General features: G+C 44.5%; 1 protein-coding gene across 6 annotated transcripts; it reads right to left on the minus strand.

Annotated features, from left to right (window-relative positions):
• Window positions 1-121: 121 nt before the first annotated feature.
• On the minus strand, window positions 122-10,792 carry LOC101074800 (voltage-dependent calcium channel gamma-6 subunit-like). 6 transcript variants are annotated; one of them, XR_003890238.1, is made up of 8 exons: window positions 10,662-10,792; window positions 9,004-9,497; window positions 8,081-8,191; window positions 7,877-7,985; window positions 6,664-6,738; window positions 5,772-5,909; window positions 5,409-5,682; window positions 122-2,430 (listed from the first exon to the last, which is right to left on the minus strand). XR_003890238.1 is itself a non-coding variant. In XM_011609139.2 (7 exons), the coding sequence occupies exons 2-7, from the start codon at window positions 9,211-9,213 to the stop codon at window positions 5,462-5,464; spliced, it is 864 nt and encodes a 287-aa protein (XP_011607441.1). In that variant the 5' UTR covers window positions 9,214-9,497; window positions 10,662-10,792; the 3' UTR covers window positions 5,044-5,461. The 6 variants fall into 6 exon arrangements, 3 of the variants coding, with proteins under 3 accessions (XP_011607441.1, XP_029700936.1, XP_003969138.1); XR_003890237.1 differs by lacking the exon at window positions 122-2,430 and adding an exon at window positions 2,441-2,569; XR_003890236.1 differs by lacking the exon at window positions 122-2,430 and adding an exon at window positions 2,441-2,572.
• Between the last annotated feature and the right edge of the window lie 12,738 nt (window positions 10,793-23,530).

The raw sequence follows: 23,530 nt of genomic DNA on the forward strand, positions 1-23,530 counted from the left end.
TCTACATTTGTTCAGCTACTATTAAACCTGAAGCTGCATTTAGCCAAGTAACAAGCTGCTCTTTGACAAGGTGTGTAACCGTTCCAGGTCAACAGTAGCTACCTAAAGACTAATCATCAGCCATATGTGACCTCCTGACACACACCACTAAATTCACTGTGGGCTATTTATTTTTCATCATCTGTCAGGTAGTAACAGCAGAAAAAAGTCATTTTATGCCTCCATTACTCCACTGCCACCTTACCTGAGTTGTTCTGACTGACATTATATTCAGAGCCAGTGTTCAAATGTAACGTGTAATAAAAGTGGCTGAAGGGAAGAAGAGCTACAGGTAAAGGCTGCAATACAGCTAATGCCAGTTAGCGTCTGTGAATTATCAGTACTTTACATTTTAAGAATTATAGCTAGTGTGGCTCCGTACAAGTGATGTTTTTTTTGTTTTTTTTTGTTTAAACCAATTTTTTTTCCTTTCCTAAAACCTAAACAAGCCATTGGATTCTGCATTTGAAGAAAATCTTCAGTCTCTATACTGTTTCACAGCGCCACTGTGTTACGGATGAGCAGGCTGAATCATACTGTTATACCTCGTTGTAAATCTAGTTGCTCTACCACTTTCCAAAACCCGGGATTTATTCTTTGACAAATGTCTCTCAGTCTGGAGTAATAGCTCTTCAGGGAGACAGAGGTCTGTGCACCTGATCTGGTGTTGATTTGTGGAGTTTATTCAGGGTTTACGTGACTTTTTACACTGATGTTTGGATGCTGACGGCTAAAGGACGTCATCTGTTTAGTGTTCCTGCTGCAGCCTCAGGCTTAAGGGTGGGCATCAATTTATTAATGCTCAGGGGTGGAGTTCCACTCAGAGATGGGAGAATAAAGCAGGTGTTACTCCAATACGAGATATCAGCCATTTTATCAAACCAACTTCCTTACTTCAATTTCAGGGTATGTTTGAAAGAGGAGTGGATTTGGGGGAACAATTCCAGAACGGATGGGACAGAACACAACCTGTACTGACTTGTTGACTGAACTTTGAACTAAATCCAACCTAAATGACATGTTGGAGGAGGGAAACAGAAAAGAGCACAACGGCCAACATTCGATCCTCCTCCCGCTCTCTCTCTTTTCCGTATAACTGTATACTCTTTCTCAAATACAATAATAAATGTGTAATTGAGTATATTATCGGTCCACTCACTTAAAAGCACATAAAGTCTGTAAATGGTAATCTTTGGATTGTCTTTTCATCCTGACTGAATGATCATCTCTACGTTACCTGAGATTGTAACTCTGGATATTATCTTGTTGCTGTTGTTTCTATGAGCGTAATGGTTTTTTGCAGGGTATTAATAACTTACTTTTACGTGATTTTCAATCTTTATTTTAACGTCTCTTTACTTGCTTCTGCACACTAAAGTCGATGGTGTCATGTGGAAAGCATGTGCACAAAAGTAAGAGGGTATTTTTTCATTATATTCTTTATTTTAGCATCTGCTCTCATTTGTTCTCCGTCTTTTGAATATTCGTCAATTGTTGCTCTTCCATCAAGATTGGTCTTCAGTTTGGTGCAGACCAGATGTGTTTTTATTTATTTTATAAACATTACCAACGTAGCCTAATACTCAGTGTTTATTTTTTAATGTTCTGAGTCGTGTTGAATTGTAGGACATAGAATTTATATTATTATATTTATTTACGTGGTGGTATGTATTAATATTCTTAATGTTAAACTGTTTCAGAGTTCTTATACCTGTAAATTTGGCCTATAAAGGCTCCATGTCTGCCTTTGACATATTGTCAGTAGCCTAAGCTTTGGGACAGCGTACTAAATGTGACGTCTATTGGTTGTTTTCACTATAAAGAGCAACTAAACACACCAGAATTCTTCAAAACGTGAACTGACCTGCGTCACAATGTTGCATTTCACCCTTTTGTAAAGTCATAAGATCATGGTCAAATGCAGCTGTACTGTCCTCCCATGTCTGTCTTAATGAAAAAAAGCCATTTTTGAAGCAGCAGAACAACCATTTAGGCTACTGACATTAGTCAAACTTAAAACTCATTAAATGGGTTAAGTGGCATATTTTCATTCAGCAACTTGTGTAAGAACAATAAGAAACTGGGGAAGCAATATAATATACTAATCTTTACTGGCAAAGATACAAAAATATAAGTAAATACACATATATAAACATATATATATATATTAAATAAAGTTCTATATCAAATGTGCTGTGTCCTCTGATTTATTAAATCTATAAGGATTAAACCGTGTTGCTCCTGTAGATTCAGGTGAGTTTAGTGGATGCAGAGTTGAGAAGTGTGTGATCTCGGGCGCCACACAGTCAATCAGTGGCATCAACTCATGGTAATAATGGTGTTACATGACAGGAAAAGTCTTTATTCCAAGATAGATCTGAGAAGTCTGACCTAAAAAAAGAGAAGTTCACGCTGTGACAGGCAGTAATTAAGATGGCGCGGTGTCTTAATCCTCCAACGTCTCCAAACCCAGGAAGTGACTGTCAGCCCCGAGAAAAGGCGATTGTTTTTAATCCCCCAGACAATAGACCTGCTAGCAGAGAGAGAATTTGATTTAGTGTCAGAGTTTTAATTAGTAGTCGGCTGCTCTGAGTCCTCCTGACAGGACAGAGCAGAAATGGGCTCAGACAGGGGGCCAACTGTAGAGCTGTTTCATTCTCCATATAAATCTATTTTAAAGGTATATAAAATGGAATCCATAACTATGGACGTCTGCAGGATTGAGGGTCTTTGTGCGAAGCCTCAGTTTTGGAACAATCAAAGGCTTCATTAAACACTTCATAGCATGAGAAGATAAATAAAGCAGCTGAGGTTCAACAGTTACGTCAAGTAGGCAAAGACAAATAGAAGATTTCATGGCCTTCACTACCTGCAGACACCTGAGGGTCTAGGATGGTGTTACAGTGGCTGGTGAGAAGGTTCTGGATTTGATTCTGACTCCTGCCAGACTAAATTGCTGCTAGGTTGGGGTGAGTGGTACGTGGGCACAGCACAAAGCCACCACAGCTGTATTTCCTATACAGTTACTCTGCATTTCAGTTTCCTCCCAACATTCCGGGCTCGCCGCCTCTTTGCCGCGGTGGCGAAAAGTCCGTGTCTGTAGTTGCTGATAACGACTCTGGGCTCACTGACAAACGGCAGCGGGCCGGTGGGGAGGTCTGTCAGTCAAGATTACAGTCTAATTGTCCTCAAATCCAGCCTTGCTGACAGAGGTTAATTTGCGAGAGGAAATGCTCAGTGACTTCCTGACACAGTTTCTAAAGCTTAGACATATGAATGTGATGTTTCTTTTTAATGGTATTCACTTTATCTGACCAGGACTCTAAGATTGCTGCCAGCTGATTAATCACGTTTAATTTGTTCACATTTTAATTTTGGATGCTCAAACAAGACAGTTTGTTAAATGGAGTGGCAATTTATAGTCATGGCTGGAGGGGAAGTATATCACTGCAGTAATGGCATACTGCCGTCACCATATTTGTTGCTGCAGTTATATATATCTCCTGTTAACGTGGTTGAGCAGGAGAGTTGGATTTAATGTCCTTTGAAATCTGAGAGATTGAAAATTAAACATTTAACTGGAGTCAAGTCAAGGTTTCATAACACCCAGGAAAACTCTTCAAGCACTAAATAGTTCCTTGGAGATAAGGTTCACTGCAAAAAAAAACCACTTATTGCTTTGTTGGATGCTAGCCAGATAGCATTAGCATGCACCCCCAGATGCTATGAGTAACGGGAGTGCGGCGAGTGGAGCAAAGTTTGCTGACTTAAGAGAAAAATATTGCCTAAACAAGCCAAGGTCTATGCTCACTGTGCTTCATGACTTCTCATATTCATTTGAGAAGGATAATTTGATTCTCTGTGGTCCAGTAAAATGGATCAGGCGGCAGCCGGAATGTATGACATCAGGAGCTTGGGTGCACACCATTGCGTTGTGTGTCCCAGCGTGTGTGTAAATGAAGAGCATGTGTATTTGCAGTGAATACCAGAGTGTGTTTGCGCACAGTTTGTGTCCCAGGTTTGTGTTTCTGGTGCCACGTCAGCCTCATTGGCCACGCACTAAATTTAGCCAGGAAAGCACAGCCAAACAGCACGGGAGATGTTTCAGTCAGACGTTAGTCTGGAAGGAGGTCAACTCTGAATAAGATGACAGGAACCAAGCTGGTGGTATCTGGTTATCTCAACCATTAGCATGTAGCATAGCGGTACATGAAGTTGAGCCAGAAAGGTTGACTGATTTGGAAATGTAAACTGGTGAATTTGAACCGTTTAAGCCACTCTAGGTGACATTTCCTGACTACAGTTAAAAGGGTCGTGCAGGTGATCTATTTGATACAGGTGATTGGTGGTCATGTTTACAGTTAGCAACTGAATGTGGATTTTCAATGCAGTGGGGTTTAAATTATGATTCTTATCACTATAAGAGTACAAAAAGGGAAGCCTAAAGAGGACAGAATTAAAAATTAATGCGATGTGAATAATAAAATTAGTTCATTCAGTCTGTCATCTCTATTCATCTCTTACTCAGGCAGAGAAATGAACAAGTGGTGTGTGTGTGTGTGTGTGTGTGTGTGTGTGTTACAAATTAGGCGACTAACTACCCAGGTGCCTTTCAGTCTCTCTTAGGGGCATGTACACAGTTCCATGGAGTATGTCTGGGCTCGGGTGATCATTCAGAGAACCCTTCACCCAGCCCTCCTCAGAGGCCACAGGGGTTGTTCTGGCACCAGGTTAGAAAAGCTTTAGAATCTTTTGCTTTAGCAAACCTAAAAACCTAACTGGGAGGACTTAACTAGCAGTATTCTGGATGGATGGATGGATGGATGGATGGATGGATGGATGGATGGATGGATGGATGGATGGATGGATGGATGGATGGATGGATGGATGGATGGACGGACGGACGGACGGACGGACGGACGGACGGATTTGCAATTTCTGTGGCCACATTAATTTACTTTTCTCATATACACATGTAGACAAGATCTAATTTACACTTAAAAGTTAAGTCAAGTGTTTTTATTTACTGTGTGCTTAATTTTTAATAGCAGTTTTAAAGTTGTGGGTAACTGTGAGCATTAAAACAACCAAAAAAAAAAAAAAACCCCGAACACCCAACTGTAAAACAACCCCTGCAGATTAATTAGCAAGACAAAACAGGTCTGCATGGACACTGCAACATAGCATCTAAAGAGTCACTGTCCTAGTTTTTTCAGCCTTAGCAGGATTAACTACAACACATTTGCATCAAAATATGGTCAAAGACGTGTATTTAGAGTCGAGGATTCAGACTCATGTTTCAATTGGGTTTAGAGTAAAAAAATCTCTCTGCTAAGACATCATCATCAAGCAACTTTGCTTCTCTGTACCTTTGCATCTCAGAATCGGGGGGGGGTCATTTAAAGGGCAAATGTCCGGGTCACTAGCTGCTGCTGTCCCTACGAGGGAGACACCTCTTCCAGGGGCTGTAGGGCAACGCCAGCAGCAGGAAGAGGATCCCACCCACGATAAGGACGGCTCCCGCACAGCCGATACATGACACAGACCAGGAGAACTGGTGGGAAAGAGGCACCGTGGGGTCACTGGCAAGTAAGGCCAGCAAAGACTGGTGGAAGACCACCAGACACAGAAGCACCAAGATCCCTGAAGTGGAAACAGTGGAGGGTTTAGCATCCTTGTGACCTTGGAACGTTAAACGTGAGTCAGTGCAGCTTGAAGGTGCGTCTACAGACCTGACAGAATAAAGCAGATGGATGCTGGCTTGAGGAAAAATAGAATCTCTTTGCTGAGGGACATTGTGATGCATATGGCTCCCATCACCATCAGAAACAGGCTGAACATAGCCAACATGGCCGTCGCTATGTTCAGATCTGGAGGGGAAGGCAGGAAGGGGGAGAACACTTCATTGGCTGGAATTACAGATTAAACTCAGCATTTGGGGAGTTTGATCCCAGATAGGAAAAGAATTTATACAAATTCTCAACCTAAATATATCTGCCAGAATTTTTAATTACGTCTTATACTAAGCACTCTGAAATAATCTGAAGGACAGACTATAACTACTTTAAAGTAACTCATCCTCAAATCCAATCAGTCACTCTGTTTTCCTGTTAAAACCTCACTTTACTTTATGTCTGTGATAGTCTGTGATCACATGCAAATATTTCCATAGATATTAAGAAACAGGTCTGCATTTCCATTCAATGCACACATTAAAAATCTGTCTATTTGACTTTAAACAGTGATAGCCTATTAAATCACTTCTTTTTTGCCACGAGGAACCACCAAATGATGAGATTTATATAAAGGTACTCCTGTGTTCCCTCCTGTACTCGTCCCTGAGGTCTCAACATTATGGATTTGCCAGTAAAATGAGATGTTAGATGGCAGCTTGGAGATACTTGAACACAGCGTAGGCAGAACAGACCTCAAACACTCAGAGATCAGACAATGGCCAGCCTGAAAGAGTGCAGCGAGGAGGTGATGAGAGACAGCAGCAGAGAGAGGACAAAGACAAGGACTGACTGATGGAGAAGGGAAAGCAGGAGGCAGCGAGAGGTAGAGCAGGAGATGGAGGAGTGGGCGGATAAGGTGGGACAGCAGTTGAGAGAGGCTCTGACTCACTCTTCTGTGTTGTCTTCTGGAACATCACGGTGTTTTCTCCTGTGGTGAAGAACTTGAAGAAGGTGCAGTTTGATTCTGCCACAGGAGGGGAAAAAGGAAAATGTGAGAAAGATTAACATTGACAGGTAATCTGCAGACGATCTCTATGAGCGTCAAGGCGATGCATTTTCATCAGCACCACATGCTTTGACTAAACACATCAGCACACAATCGGCCTGGAATATCAAGCGCAGGCTCAAGGTGACAGAGTCGCTTTCTGCTCCATGAATATTCTGCCTAATTGAGCTTTGCCCATCAAACACAACGTCATCTCAGCCAGTTCAAGCACACAAACCAGCGTGCATCACTCCTAATTAGTGCCAACTGGGCCAAATCCTCCGGGAGTTCAGCGGGTTACGTCGCTACTTCCGTTGCCTTTCAGCACTCAAATCGACACCAGTCATCAAATAACTGGGTGGATGCAGCTCTGCAACATGCGAGACACACCAAACGGCGATCACTACCGTCATCTGCAGCAGTTTCACACATTCATCCATTGGAGATTAATGTATTCTTCACTATAACCCCATGAGAACTGCAGTGATTCATTACTTGATAGAAAAACGTGTGATTTGCTCTCTTCCTACTGCCTTAATATTCACATTCTCAGCTCCATGTGTTGAACCCAACTCATCCTGCATGAACTACAGCATGTAAACACACACCTATGAATGTCACCTATGCATTATCATCCAAAATGTGCGAGCCCACGTGTGCAAACTGTGCAAAAGCTCCAGTTACAGAAAAAATCAGAAGGTTGTGGGTTCAGCTGCAGGCATAGGGCCTTTTTACCTGGAGTCTACACGTTGCCTTTACTTACTTCCCTCAAGATGGATTGATTTACTAAATGTGGTTGTTTTCATGGTTATTTTACTCTTGACACAAAGCCAGCTTGTGGATTGACTCCCTCTCCGTCTCTCTCGCTCACACACACACACACACACACACACACATCATGACTCATGCTGATGGTCAGCCAGTACAGTATGTCATGCAGCCAGCAATCAATCTGTGAACACCAACAGTCGGGCTGATCACAGACTCATGCAAACTCGCATCAGCAGACTCACACGACGGCCTGATAAACATTGGGTTAAACACACAGGCATGCACACACACGCACGCATGGTCACCCCCCCAGCTCAAACAGAAACACACAGACACGCTGAAGCACCTCCGGGCAGCTCTGCAGGTCCGCAGCTCTCTCTTTCTGGATCGATATCAGCCACCCACAAGGTCTTGGTGCAGCCCTTCCACAGCCCATAATGAGCTGTGAGACAAGTCTGTCAAAAGACATCCATCACTACTTTCCCCATTTCTTCCTCTTTAGTGGCCGTCACATTTGGGTGGACTGTGTATTGATGGATGGATGTTTCACCTGGTTGTTATAGTAATTTTTGGGGGGTGCCAGCTCTACCCAGAACTCTGTCCCGACCCCGAGGACCGTCAGCACAACGCCGACAATGGCCACAAAGAACGCCAACTTGATCTATAGACGAGAGGAAAATGTGAAATACAAAATTTATTCATTTGGGTGAAAGACATGGCTCAGCTAGTGTATAACTATAAAAATACATCCCACAACCAGACATTACACTATTACCCCTCCAAGTGTTATGAATGACTAAGTGAACCAAGGACCCTTCGCATCGTAGTATTTGTCACTTGACGTTTATCTGACGTGCAGGACCCACCTCCACAATGCTGTAGAGCACCCCCCCCCCCCCAAACTTCACAGCAACAACATTCCAAACAGTGAAGCCACCATCCAGCAGGATAACGTAGCCTAGCTACAAATACCATTCAGGAGTAGCTGGAGTAACATGACAAGGAGTTCAAGACAGACTCCTCAGATCTAAATCCAGTCCAACATTCATGGGACAGAATAGATGCCGCTGCCCACGCCCTTCTTTACCCCAGAGAATTTACTGTTAATGCTGATTTATTGATAAGATATAAACCTTTGCAATCTGATGCACACGGCATCTCCTATAAACAAACAAAGACAGTGTTACCATAGCAATCAGGGCAACACAACAATATATAACAAAGACGTGTAGACGGGACGACACCTGAACTGACACCAGCATGTTTTCACTGCTAAAGCAAAATCTCCCCAAAGAAGGCAACGGAGCTGAAAACTAAGTATTGTTTTGAAATTTGCTACTTTTGATATCTGTCCACATCTGTATGTTTTCAACACTTTTCCAGTGTCTCCCCCCATGAGGACGAGTCTGATTTCAATAGAAAAGTGTCTAGTGATGGATTGACTAGCTCACTTCACATTGTTAACGCACTCACCTTTCCTTCCTGGGCCTCACTGATGGCGCGTCCCCCTGATGTTGTCCTGCGGCGCTTTTTACCCCCAAATGTACTCCGTCCACTCATCAGGTTGGCAAAGCCTGCAGGACCCTGGGTTGGTCCCCCTGTCACAGGTGTTCCCACCGGTCCCGTCGCCGCAGGAGCCACCGCGTGGCCCTCCTCATCGGTCACCAAAAAAGTAGCCCACATGCTTGAAGAAAATGTTGTCCTTCTAAAATAGATGAGCTAATTCACTTCAAAAGGGACGGAACCAATGAAACTAAAATTGCAGGCAGCAAAAACAAAGAGTGAACAATTAACGCTTCTAATAAAAACCTTCAGCAGCAAACAGCTGGAGCCTCCTCTAAAGAAAAAAACTTGGCCTCGACAACGTGGGAACATCTAATAAATTATTCATCTCAAAGGAGAAAAAAAACAGGACGTGTGTGGAAAAACCACAACCACAGTCTGGAGAGGTCAGGTAGTGGTGCTTCCTGGAAATCAGGATGGGACAAAAACACAAAAGGTGTAAAAGAACACACTCACGTTTCCAGACAAACATGTGATGCTGCTCTAATACATTTCACATCTGTGAGTGCATGAAACACAGAAGCAAACTGAGCCGTCACGCTGATGTGGAATGACTCTTAAACCCTTTATGTCTGCAGCAAGAATGGAGCAGCTGTGCTGCCACATTCCAGCAGGAAGTGGTGACACCCGACATGACACACACACACACACACACACACACACACACGCACACACACCAGACGGAAGATGGAAGTTTTCTATGATGATGCTGATGAGGTGTGACTACAGTGAAACCCTAACCCTCTGCCTTTAATCTGCCCCCGTGATCTGAGTGTGGTCATCATACAGTGGGACAGATCCCGATCCATGTGCCATGGTTAAGGATCCTGAATGAGGTTTAAATGATCTCACTCTGATCGCTCCCAGATCCTGTTCTTCTGAGGTCTTAGAGAGTGGATGAAATCCTGTTTTCTATCAGAGGGTCTCTCTCACCAACATCAGTCTTACTGCATAAAAGCTTATATTTATGCACCATTTGGACCCTTCCTGATAATTGACCTGCTCCTTGGACGCCAAACTCCATAAAGTGCGTTATAATCAGCATTCCTCAATATTATTAATATTTTAAATCAAATAAATGCAGTAACTCCAATTACAACTGGAACACTGCAGGTTTGATGCAAAGGCAGCAAAGAAGATTCCATATTCTAACAGCAAAAGTTGGATTCTACAGTGATCAAGGAACAGCTGCTGTCTTCAGGTCTGCACACAGCTCTCCTTACACCACTCGCGGAAGAAACTAATTACAGGCGGACTAACAGGTGACAAACACCCTGAAACGGGTTCACCCTCTTTAAACACCCACGGGCTCCAAAAATAAACCAATATGCAACATGGATCTACGACAGTTCTCGTGGTAACTGTCATGCAAAAAGCAACCTCCATTTAACTTCAGCCCCCGACAATCGCACACGCGCACGAAACCGTTTAACAGCCGGGAAGCAAACATGCTTGATTAGTTCAGACACGTCACTTTTAACGCTGCGCTCCTCAACACGAGGAGCGCCACGTCCAGACACCCGCTGCCCTCACAAAAGGTACAACAATGATTTTAACAAGTTGCTGACCTGATTTGTGTGTGCGTGCTTCTGCTCAGAGGCCAAGGAGAGGTGACAGGAGTAGCAGAGGAGAGGGGGGGAGAGAGAGGTAGATGGGGGAGCAAGAGGGAGAGGGGTGGAGGGGCAAAACGGGAGCTGGTGTTGCGTCTGACGGAGGACGGGGGTTTTAAGGGTGTGTGTGCATGTGTGGGGGGGCAAGTATGTAAGTGAATCTGTTTATGCTAACGTAGACAGTTGGAGATGGACTCTCTGGATGTGTGCCCCCAACACACACACACACACACACACACACACACACACACACACACACACACACACACTCAATGACTGTAGTGTGGATGTCATATCTCTGTCCGTTCTATTTTTGCCCCCCACCTGTTAATGACATTAAAGCTGACCCGGGGGGAAAGGGCTTGCAGTGGGGGGGCTTGTGTCACTTCTACCCAGGCTGCAAGGTTCACGTCCGTGGCCACAGCTACGATCCCCCTGACTGAAGAGGAAATTGTAGATTCAACACCTTGAAAACTAAGAAATGCGAGCAGCTGGCTGTGGTAGAGGGACGTCAGAGGTGTCCGATCAAACGCAGGCAGCCAACAAGGCTCAACCAAACTGACATAAGCATTATATAGAGTTTTTTTAAAAATCAACACACATAAAACACACATAATTGGCTGTAATGTTCAACCTTCACATGCATCTTAGCATATCCAGAATATGAGGAGGATTAATAAAACATGCAGGTGTAAAGGTTCTGGAATCACAACGCAGAATAAAGCCGCACTAACAGTTGGCTTTAGCACAACCATTGTTGTTGTTTTCATTCTGTCTTTCACTCCTTCCTATTTAGCCCCCATCTTTGTGCAACTTGGACGTCCTTGCACAGACACATGCACACCATACATCATAATGCCGGTCACATCTGACTGCAGTGTTCTCCTCAGGCAGCGTCTGCCGACCCGCTGCAGAGGTGGAACTACTCAGGCTCAGGAATACATCTGACTTATTATCGGGTGACTAGTCTCTCCTTTCATTATCCACAAGCTCAACATAGACGGACCATGTTAGGGTCTGAACATCTGGGCCTTTAAACATGGCAAATACGTGTGTGTTTCGGTTCATACCGTTGGCGCAAAAGGCGTAAAGATTAACGTGCACAGGTTTGGTTGGATGAGACGTGACTCCTCACACGGGTGTGAAACATAACCACTGGACACCACAGACCTGCTGTTTGGTGGGACAGAATGTTTCCAGGGAGGATCAGGCTGGCCTGGTAGACGCGCCACTCTGTGCGCTCTGCCCGAGTGGACGCGCAGCTGGCGGGGATGATTTGGGCGACGTGGACGGTGCATCCATCCCGAAATATGTTCTGAGGATAAGAAACCATTTGCACTTGTCTCGCCAGACTTCCCGCTTTTAGTGCGGAATGAACTAATACGGTTCCACAAGTTCCGCCTGCACGAAACACCTTCTGGGGCTTTTCTCTGTATCACGCAGGCGCAATGAGGGAGGACAAAACCCGCTGAAACATGCCCTATCTGGCCTAATTAATTAATTGGTTTATCAAAGCAGGCAAACGTGTCTAAAATAAGCAGGCGACACCAACACAGACAGAGAAGCAAGGATTTATTTGGAAGTATGAGGAAAGATAGTTCCTATCAGACAAACCTGTTGGCCGTTGTTCTTCCTCTTCTCTGTTTGAAATGTTTTTGCGGGTGTCGCTGGAAAAACACTGTCAGATTTAAAGCTTATTCCAGGGTGCGTCCAACTCAAAAAGAGGCGACATCCTGGAAGTAATGGAAGCACCCACTAACCATAAGATGGCGCTGCAGGGCTTAAGGCATGAGGGGAGTGGGGCATGGAGGGTGTGGTGCTAGTGGGGCAGGAAGAGTGTTACCTGCTGGGGATGAGCTGAACGTCAGGTTCAAACACTGACAATCTGCAACATTTGATCATTTATTTCTTCCTCTCACAGATAAGAGACACAAACTCAACTGGTTAATAATGTCATTAGATGTATGGATGTCTTCTCTCTTTGTCCAAATATATGTCTGCATTTCTAACTGATTTATTGTGTATTGGTACAAGAGCATCATTGGACTTAATTGGAAGTTGATGCTGCTGAACAACTGTTGGTTCTGTGCTGCTTCGTTCATGGCGTTTCATCCCGGACCTCCTGTCTTCACTCCTGTTCAGCCTCGTGCTCTACAGAATCATCTCCATGTCGCCTGTCAAAAGATGGAGGAGACATGATTTTTGTGAGGATTTCAAATCTGAAATAAATAAAGTTGATGAACAAAGGAGATTTGTTATAACAAAAGGGAATGATGCAGGATAAATAAGATTGACATTTAACCAGATTCTCTGTGACCTCCCCACTGCTGGCACCATCAGAACTGTCAGGCCTTTTCTATGAAAGACAATTAGAGATAATTATCCTTCTGCATCAGGTGTGGTCCACATGCCACGATGCAAATCCTATTTTTAAATGGTTCCATTTTCTTGATGAATAATTATGGTGTCACAAAATGAAGCTTTGTTTTCTTCAGCTGCTTTCAAAAACACGCAGGGCTCGAAATTAGATCAGTGCAAATGTTCTACAAGTTCTGGAACAAGTATCAGATAAAAAATATCTTTGTAGTGGGAGCATTTTAACAGCAGGAGCATCTCGCTGGTGCAGACCTTCACCAAGTGGCAGCTTATCTGGTTACTTTAGGTACAATTTCAGAGTCGTGGAATGCAGATAAATGTGCATCAAGCTGAACTACTGAATGCAGCAGCAGCTACGTTCATGGCTGTCACCCCCTCTATCAACAGTGTGGGAGCATAGGGGATATTTTTAGAGGGTCTTTTCACCCAGAGGAGGAAATTTTATGATTAATGTAAACAGTATAACCTCATCACTCATTCCCAGTTTGCACACTTTAAGGAAACATGTTGAATCTTTGAGTTCTTCACAATCTTCACAAGTTTTAGGTAAAGAACGTATAGAATATTATGGCTTTAAGTGCATTATCTCTTCTAAGGACCCCTTCTTAAAAGCTTTGCTGAGGTTAAAGCATGTTAAGAGTGTGTTTGTTTGGGGGTGGGATTAATATACTTTCCAGTCTGAGGCCGACGTATGTGGTCTCCAGAAGCGGCGCATATTGAGCCGTGTTGCACTGACACGACTTCAACGTTGAAGTTATACACGAACCTAAAGTTATTCACCTGAACCTAAAACAGCAGGCTTCTAAGTCCAGACGGTCAAATTTGTTGGAACTGCATCATGAATGATCAACATCAGTGTAATAGCGCCTTCAGGGTGTCTCACATCTTTGTCTATTATTGGATGTAATCTGGGTTTAATAGCAATGTAGCTGCCATTTTAACTTCCCTCTGGCGTATATTTAGTATGTTTCTATAAATGCGATGGTCCACTATTTTGAACTCTACCCGGGGTTAAGCAGTTTAGTGGCTGCCTGTCACCGTGCTGCCATAAGCAATAAGACAGAATAAGAGATCAGAGTGGAGGAAAAAGAGTTGGATTTACTTGGGTTAAGTCATCCCCAACCGTCTGGTACCCAGGTCTGTCCTGTGATCACATTCACTCCTGTATAGAATACAGACTGTTCAAATCAAATGTTGAACAATTATCCAGAAACATGTTTTTAATGTTACCGTGTCAGCGATGAAACAAGGGGATCTTTTTCTCTACCTGCCAAAAGCTGCAGAAAACAGAGCAAATTAGCCCAGACGCAGGGATTTCCTGTAGAGTGAAACTCACTTCATCTTCACACTTGTGTTTTCACTATCACTACCACTCCCCTCCTACGTGTAGAGGCTGCAGATGAATGCATCCTGTGGGCCCCGTGGAAGCGCACATAACTGATATCAAACAACGACAGCAGCACCAGCAGTGGGGATTTTAGCCTGGAATGTAAACCAAAGCACCAGAACGTGACTGGAAATCTAACTTCACCGCACACACAACTGGGATTATCTTACACACATTCTTCAGTGGTCCAGTTTGCATTTTTGAAAAACAAATAAAGAAAACACCACCAACAAAATGAGCTCAGGGTCATTTCCCCATGTTTGTGCACCACAGGGCCTGTGAATTTTACTTTTTAAATCTCTTGATTATCTCTTGGGATGGGTATAGTTGAAGGCATAACATGATCTTTACTACTGAAACATTCTTCTAACGGCAGATGATCAGAGTGAACTGGTACTGTGGGATATTTTACTGTATGAAGTGGGATTGAAACACATGATCTATATACTGTATAAGAGTGATTGAGTAAGTCTGGGAGAGATAGAGCGAGAGAGAGAGAGAGAGAGAGGGTTAAATTTATCCACCTGAAGCCAATCCTCCTCAAGCTGATCAGTGGGCTCTATGGACTAAACAGGTTGATGACTTCAACCTTAAAGGCAGGTAAGAAAGTTTCATTCATATTAAAATGATTATTAGGGTTCTGTTTCCTTCAAAACAGGAAAAACAACAATCTTCTGGGATTTAAGACACTTACCTGTACCGTTTAGAAGCCTTTCAATTAATCTATTTATTATTTTACATAGATGTTGATGTAAAAAACATTTGATTTATCTTAATAGTTAGTGTAATTTGCCTTTTTAGTAGAAGTTGAGCATTTATTAACCTGAATTTTGGAAAGATGAGGAGATATTTTTGTTATGTAATACACAAAGTGGATTTTCTGCCATTAGTTTACAGCTCAGATGGGCCGTTATCTACAGACGACTGAGGCTTCTTATGTCTGATGCAAACATCATCATCTCTGCAACAGTTTAAGGATAATGAAAATGTTCTGCACAAAGAGAAGCTCTCGGTTTACCGTGTTAGCATGTAGGTGGACCTGGGATCCGTGTCTCAGATATGTCAACTTTGTCCTTTTGTTGTCCTTTAGTGTTGACTGGTGGTGATATGAGGCATTGACACACTGCTGTGTGTTGGCATTGTTGGTGTTGATGGCATTTGAGGATGTGCTGTTTTGTGTGTTTTTGCGTGGTTGCGTGCTTCAGGGGAGCAACCACATTGTTACTGTTGTTTACTGTCACCTCTGGATCTCAGGCTCCACCCACATCTCGACACCTTCACCGCATCTCGTTTTCAGTCCACTTGTGATGAGCTTTGGATCACGTGAGGTTAAGATCTTGATGGGTCCGACACCCATCTTTGGCTTTGATGCAATCACGTGTTTCAAGAGTCGAAGTTCAGCTCTCCTCTTCCACCATATTTAAATTAGACAGATTCTTGCTCATCCTTTAGTTTTTGGTTCAGTACGCATTCTTCTCTTTTGTAATATTGGAAATACTTGGCTGATGGCAAACTAGAACAAATCGGAGTAATTTCTAACTCGTCCACCAGGGTAAGTTTTTGGAATAATGTGTTAATTACTGCAGCAGAATAACTACCGATATCACATTCGCAGTGACAGTAAACTCTAATTTTCATCCATTTTAGGAAAAGGGAAAAAAAATTAAGCAGCAAAGATGTGTCAGCATGGCTTATAAGGGTTAGCTTGTGCTTTCACTCTGGCTCCTCCATCCTGGGAGCTCTGTGGAGCTCAGAACAGAAAGTACTGGCTGCTGGTCTGAGTGGTCCCAGTGGGTCATCTTAGGTCATGGCTTGTGGCTCATACTCCCTGAAATTGTTTAAGCAGAGGAATAAACTGTTGAGTTCAAAGATCAGGAAGAGCAAACATCTCAGAACCAGCACAGTTGGCATGTTTTGGTGGAGGTTTCACATATCACAGTTTCCACATGTGCAAAAGGAAAATTGCAACACAAGCCTCTGACCAGTTTTGATGGCAGCTGGATGTGGTTCTTAGGACTGCTAAGGATTTGAGTTCAATACCATTGTTACATTAAGATGTGTGAATATGAGCCACATAACTCAACACTCAGTTTGTCTTTGTCGGTTTTTCCCCACAAAGTCCATTGTTTACATCCTCTTTGTCAACTAGTAAACAAAAATGTTCAAGTTGTATTTGAAGGGCCAATAATTGCTAAAATGATCCATATGGAAAGAGAGCAAAGCTAATTAACATTCAACTATTTTAATGGTATATTCAAGGGGTTAGTCAGTGAGATGGAAAAATATCCCCCTGGAAAGTGGATTACTTTTTTAAATATGATGGATTTTATGTATTTATGTATAAAAGGGACGGGCATGCCAACATAGATTTGGTAAAGACAGGCTGGCCTCCATCCTGGCTCCTCCATCCAACCAGACTCATGTGATGAGCTGCGTGAGACAGAGAGGTCTGCAGAAGAAGCTGTGGAGAAGAAGGGTTAGGTGTAGCAGGAGCAGGAGGAGGAGGAGGAGGAGCGACTTTAAGCTGCAGTGAGGGTTGTGCCACGTTGAGGCACATGTACAATCTCCAGAGAATCTGGATAACTAACCTGGGTTAGGGGCTGAGACTGGCTTTGAAAAAGCTTAACATGCACACGTGCCAACACGGTGGAGGCAAAGATGAAGAGGTGACACAGAAATTGGTTTAAATGGAGAAGCAACGGCACTACAAGCAGCTGAAATATTGAGGATGTATAAATTACATTTGTGTTTAATAGGCATGGACACAGAGTGACCCCTTAGGCAGGTTGTGGGTGGAGACAGGAAGCAGCGATCAATCCTAACAGAGTATAACAGTGAAGAGGTCAACTGCCATTAAGAGTCTTCTCTCCTTCTCTGAGATGCCGCAGCAGCCTTTGATTATTCTGCTCAGGTCTCTGGACTCGTGTGTGAGGCCTCGTGCCTTGCAGAAGTATCATGTCTCCTAAATCTCCTCTAATGTTGTCTTTAAGCATCAGACAGCGGGGCTCATTGTCAGATTAAGACCTTCATCTGTTGGCTGGATCGAACACCTCAGAAGGCTTCATTTAATGGCCCTCGGCAAATAAAAACAAACCCTACACTGGAGAACATTGTCTGTGTTCTTCTGACAAAATTAAATGTGGTTCCTGTAAGGCCAAACTAAAAGACTCTGAGTGTTGACATCATCGCTCATTTCATGCTTGACAAAATAAAACATAGCTGTTGCTCTTTTCAGTCACCCTTGTGAGATTTCTGCTGTGGTTTTAAACCATTTACACCAGTTATCAGACCAACGTTGGTTTAGTTCAGCAGTGGCCATGCATGCTCTTACTTGTGAGAGACGGTGGCGATAAGAGGCTTAGAGGAGATGGCACCCTGTGTGTTCTCTGAATCTCGCTCTTTGGCTGACCTGGGAATGGCCCAGGGACTTCACCTTAAAGGTGACACACATGAAATATTTGTGGACATTATGAAACATTTAAGCCTCATGAATATCCATTTCATTTACTGGTTGCTAACCAGCATTTACACAGACTTATTGATAATTTGGTGCAGGTCTGGTGGATTTTTCTCTTCCAGCGATAAACAGCTCACATCCTCTCCATTCCAGCACCTGACATCAGTCTACCTGCTGAGCTTTTCTTTGTCTATGGATTTGCACCTCATTCTTGTCGCTCTTTGAATACAAAAGAAACACATGTTGTGAAAGTCGACCCTGATTTGAGCACCTACTCTCTTCCTTGTGTACTCCTGCATAGAGTCTTATTTATAGAAACACTTCAAGACACCATTTTTATAATATTATGAACACCATTGGGGTTTTTCATTTAGTTGCATCTCAGTTTAAAGACTTCTTTTTACTTGTCTTAGGTAACTGGATGGTGGTTTGAAGCCAGAGTTAAAGAGATTGCTCCTGGCTGTCGAACACAGCAGGTCCTTGGAGCCAAGAGAGATCATCTGGCTGGCGATGGGCCCAACACCTCCTCACTAAGAGAGTATAAGGAGCAATCAAGATTTAGCAGCCAGCTCTCACAGATTATTGCCATGGAACCAAGAGACTTTGCATGATACCACAAACGTCAAAGGCAGCGAAACACTGAAGATTTTGGCACCATTGTTTAATTCCTTCTAGAACATTGTTGTGTTTTGTCTGTTTGCTCTTTAAAACCCATTCATGCTCTTGCAGAAAAGGATTTATCTTTCATGTTGTGGTTGCCATGTGTTGCCTGAACGTCCTCAACTGTAATGCTCATAACCTCCATTCATGGTGTTCGCCACAGCAAAGCTAAGGCCTGAGAGGACTGTCACAACTAAAGGAAACCCTTTGACTGAGGCTAGCTATGGCCAGAGACCTCTTCCCTCTCTGCCCTCTGCTGTCTCCTGGACGACAACAGCCCTACATGGGTGCAACTCTGGGATTTGTCCTCCCCTTCTCTCCCTTACATTCTCTCATGTTCTATTCCTTCCTGACATGTGCAGCAGCAGCAGCAGGCAGTCTGCCTGGCACAGAACACGATTATGGAATCAGTCCCAAATTTGTTTGCACTCCAATCCCCCCAGAAGCAGACCCCAGCTGTTACTCTCCACCTACTGTGCCCCATGGACCAAACCCTAACGACCACAATAGCGGTAATCGCCGCGGCATGATGTCTGACGAGGCCAAAGCCACCATCTTACACCTGCGTGAGAGCCTTGTGAGGCAAAAGGAGACCATTCTGGACCAGCGGGAGACCATCAGAGAGCTGACTGCAAAGCTGACCTTGTGTGAGGGCTTTGGTGGTCACCATAGCACTGGTCACCATGACAACCATCACAACAATAATCATCATGATACTCATCATGACAACCACCACGATGACCACCATGGGCAGCATAGCACCCACCACTCACCGTCCTCCCACCATGGGCCTTCCACCCATCACAGCAATGATCATCACTACTCCCACGGAAGCCACCGGCCAGACCCCCACCACAGGAAGGGCTCCTCCCACACCAAACACGGGTCCTTCTCTCCTGAACAGACAGGAAAAACACTGCAGACGCTGAAGGAGAGGCTGGAAAACTTGCAGGTGGGTCCGAGTTTGCAGCTATTGGCTTTGTCATAAATTTTGTTCTGGGATTTAAAACATTCCGATAAAATGTGTAAGGAAATCATTCAAATGGCTTTGAGGGTCAAGAATTAATAGGAAATGGCTTCAGCTGGTGTGATGAATGAGTTTTATAAGTTTCAGCCCTCACACAAACAGTGCACCCACACAATGCTTAATTAGTAATGTAGGAGGTCCTGGAGCATGGCGGGGGAGATCTGGCAATTCCAAACGGGGGTTGGAGGTAACAGAAGAAAATACACTGCCTACGCCATTTCTCTAGCTGAAAAAAAACCCTAAATATTGCTGAGTGTAGATCAGTGTGTTTTAATTTCAGAACATTTAACACAGCACTGCTGTGAAATGTTAAAAAAAATAAAATAAAAGCACTCCAACAATTGTCACAAAAAGCAAAATATCCATCAAATTAACCAAGAAATCAACTGGATTAGACAAGAAAACAGGAAGTGTCTGGGGGTGAGGGAAGCCTGGGCATCACTGCTTAGGCTGCTGCCTCCCCCACCCGGCCCTGCAGAAGTAGACGAGACAAGACAAAAACACTGACCGTGACCATGTAAACAGCAAATACATTTCTTTCATTTAGGCAATTCATTTCTCAGTGACACACAATAAAAAACGGTTCCAAATCCAATGTCAGAAGTGTTCTGGCTCAAATTAAGCCCTCCATACACAGACACAAAGCAGTCAGAGCTTGTCAGTTGTCTAAGAGCCATTCCGGTTCTCGATCTCTCCCCTGGATATCAGTGGCAAAGTCTAAGCTCTAACAGGAAGCTGCTGTAAGTTCATTAGCCGTTGCCCCTGACCTTACACAACCCTTGTGTTGTTCACATGGAGGATTGAGACATGTGAAGCTTAGAGGAAGGCAGGAAGAAGCAACATAGTCAAACAGGCAAAATGATGCAATTGATATTGCAGACATCTTCCGAATATACCACAAATAAGTCAAATGAGTGGCGGTGCTGAGTCAGCACGTCCTGAGACTTGAGCTGCATCATGTGACAAAATTGCTACAGCCTGCTGATACATGATATCTCATTATCAGCGCAGGTGGTCTCAGGTCATGCACAGAGCAAGTTGCCAGAAATCGCCTTCAATCCCCCTTAAAGGTGTGAGACAAAACCGAACCAGAGCCAGGATTTACCCCCTCCTCACTCCCTCCTTTAACAGGATGCCTCGGGCTTCTGGCGATGTGCCAAAGCCCGCTAGCCAGCCTCACCTTCAATTAGCGTCATCCTTCCTGATGAGGCTATTAATCGTGGCATGCATTGGCAGGGAACAAAGCCGGATTTATTGGTGAGGAAGATGAGGATAAGGACGGAGAGGAAACACTCTACCTGCTTTTTTTTTTGCATAAATCAGCAAACCCACTGCAAATGCCAACTGACTTGTTTGTGATTTATGATTCTGATCATTTTAAAAACACAAGCATGCAAGTCAGCACAGTGGGTGATTGGTAGACATGAAAATATGGAGTTTACTGATGACTGCTCGATTCTCCAGGCCCGGAACTCCTCCAGCTCCTACTCCAGCTCCCTGAGGGAACTCCTACAGAGGAAGATTGCAGCTCTGGAGGAGCAGCTGCACAGCTACTACACGGATCACCATGATTATGGCCACCATAGCGACCACCATGATGATCACCACGACGACCACCATGGCAATGGCCATTATGACGATCACCATGACGACCACCACAGCAGCGGCCATTATGACGATCACCATGATGACCACCACAGCAATGGCCATTATGACGATCACCATGACGACCACCACGATGATCATCATGGTACCGGTCATCATGATGACCATCATGATGACCATCACGATGACCACCATGGCACCGGTCACCATGACAGCCATTATAACAAACACCACAACAACCACAGGTACCATCACAGCGACCACTACAGTCATCGCTACCACAATAACCACCAGGACTCATACAGAGGGCACCATGGCAGCTTTGGCAGCCACCACCGCAGCGACCATCACGATGATCATAATGACCACCACAACAACCACCATGACGACCATCTTGGTCACCACAGCGATCATCATGACGATCACCACGACTATTATCACAGGCCTGGGCACCATGACAATCACCACGACAGCCACCACGATGGCGACCATCATGACAACCGTCGCGATAATGACCATTACCCACGCCGGCTGCCCTTCAAAGACACCAGTCTGCACGGAGCGGGTCACAGCAAGCTGGAAGCAGTCCTGGGTCAGCTGCACCACGGCAACAATGAGCACGGTGGGCACAAGCGTTCAGGTAGAAACAGCTGAGCTGTGGCGTCAGTGGAACTGAGTGGGGCTGAAATCTCTCCTCTTTAGGCAACCACAAGAAACTGAAGAGTCCCAGTTCTTTCCTGCTGGACTTCCCCATGAGGACCAACTACATGTATGCCAGGATGAAGCGCTCGGTGGTGAAGGAGATCTTCGCCCTGACCATCTGCCTGTGGGTGAAGCCGGGGACGGGTCCAGGTCTCGGGACGCCCTTCTCTTACGCAGTACCGGGTCAGGCCAATGAGCTGGTCCTTATCGAATGGGGAGGAAACCCGATGGAGCTGCTGATCAATGATGAGGTAAAATCCCACAGTAAAAAGTGTTGCTCAGCAACAGAGTTAAGGAACCCTGTTTCACATTTACACCCTTGCAGAGGAAACACAGACGATGATTTAAGCTTCAAAAAGCAGCTAAAGGGTCCAACAGACCTTCTCGTTCTTCCTGAAGGCCTCAGAAAGGCCTAAGTTAGGTCTCAGGCTTTCTTTTACATTTCTCTGTAACGCTAACAGTGATGTGGGATTCGTGCATCTTTGATGAAATTTAGGAGTCACAAAGATCCGATGTCTTGTCCAGATGGTCGTTCAGTTATTTCCTTCCATTAAAAGACTGATGAACTTTTCCTCTAAGCGGTCGACAGGTGGCCTCCTCCTGTCTCGATTCTGTTGCCATCGTTTTCAACAAACAAATAAGCAAAGCAAATAATTGGATCATTGTAATTGACTGGCCTAATTATCTCCAATCACATTACCAGCAGGGATAAAGTGTCATGATTGCTTTGCTGCGACACAGTTGGCAGCGATCAGGCTGATCAATAACATAATGAAATGATCTTTTCTCATTTTGGTGGAGGAGCAGCTCCCATCATGAGGCCTCCTGCTGATCAAGGATGTGTGTTCTTCCCCCTCCACCTCTGCCCCGCTTCTTTAGGCGGTCACATTGCCCATAACCATGACCGATGGGAAATGGCATCACGTGTGCGTGACGTGGTCAACACGTGATGGCATCTGGGAGGTCCACCAGGATGGAGTGAAGAAAGGCTCAGGGCAGAACCTGGCATCATGGCATGCCATCAAATCAGGGGGGATCTTCATCCTGGGCCAGGAGCAGGTACAGAGAGATGTTTCCTCACACCTTTGCACCAAAATCATGAGCTTTGAGTCTTCTCCTTTAACAGACGATGTAGATCTGAGTCAGCAGAAACACGGTCACTCTGATATTTGTTCTTGTCCTGAAGAGGAAGTGCCTAATGCTCAGATATGACTTCTTCTGGTCCTCACAGGACACGATGGGAGGCCGCTTTGATGTCACTCAGTCCTTCACTGGGGAGCTGTCTGATCTCCAGTTCTGGTCCAGGGTCCTGACCAGCAATGAGATCCACAACCAGGCGACCTGCACGAGCCACCTGACAGGTGACGTCATGTCCTGGTCGGAGGAATCGGTCGAGCTCCACGGAGGGCTCACAGAGGTGCCCTTTGACCCCTGCCACTGAGGACTGACAGGACAGGTGAACCTAATAACTGGAGACCAAACCTTCATCTTCATCAAGGATGGCGGATTGTTTAATGTTTGGATTCTTTGGTTTTCTGTAGTGTACAGGCTCAGCTGTAGCACAGGAGGAGCAGGCACTTATTTTACCTCTCTAGATTTTCCATCCCTGTCTG

The sequence above is a fragment of the Takifugu rubripes genome, chromosome 12 (genome assembly GCF_901000725.2).
Source record: "Takifugu rubripes chromosome 12, fTakRub1.2, whole genome shotgun sequence".
NCBI classification, from domain to species: domain Eukaryota; kingdom Metazoa; phylum Chordata; class Actinopteri; order Tetraodontiformes; family Tetraodontidae; genus Takifugu; species Takifugu rubripes.

What these genes read in the sequence shown, in the direction of transcription:
- LOC101074800 (XM_011609139.2), bottom strand. Translation starts at nt 9,213, where the DNA reads ATGTGGGCTACTTTTTTGGTGACCGATGAGGAGGGCCACGCGGTGGCT. An exon ending in GTGAGGCCCAGGAAGGAAAG is followed by an intron (nt 8,192 to 9,003) that starts GTGAGTGCGTTA and finishes TCTCGTCTATAG; the next exon opens with ATCAAGTTGGCGTTCTTTGT. An exon ending in ACCTGCAGAGCTGCCCGGAG is followed by an intron (nt 6,739 to 7,876) that starts GTGCTTCAGCGT and finishes CTCCTGTGGCAG; the next exon opens with AATCAAACTGCACCTTCTTC.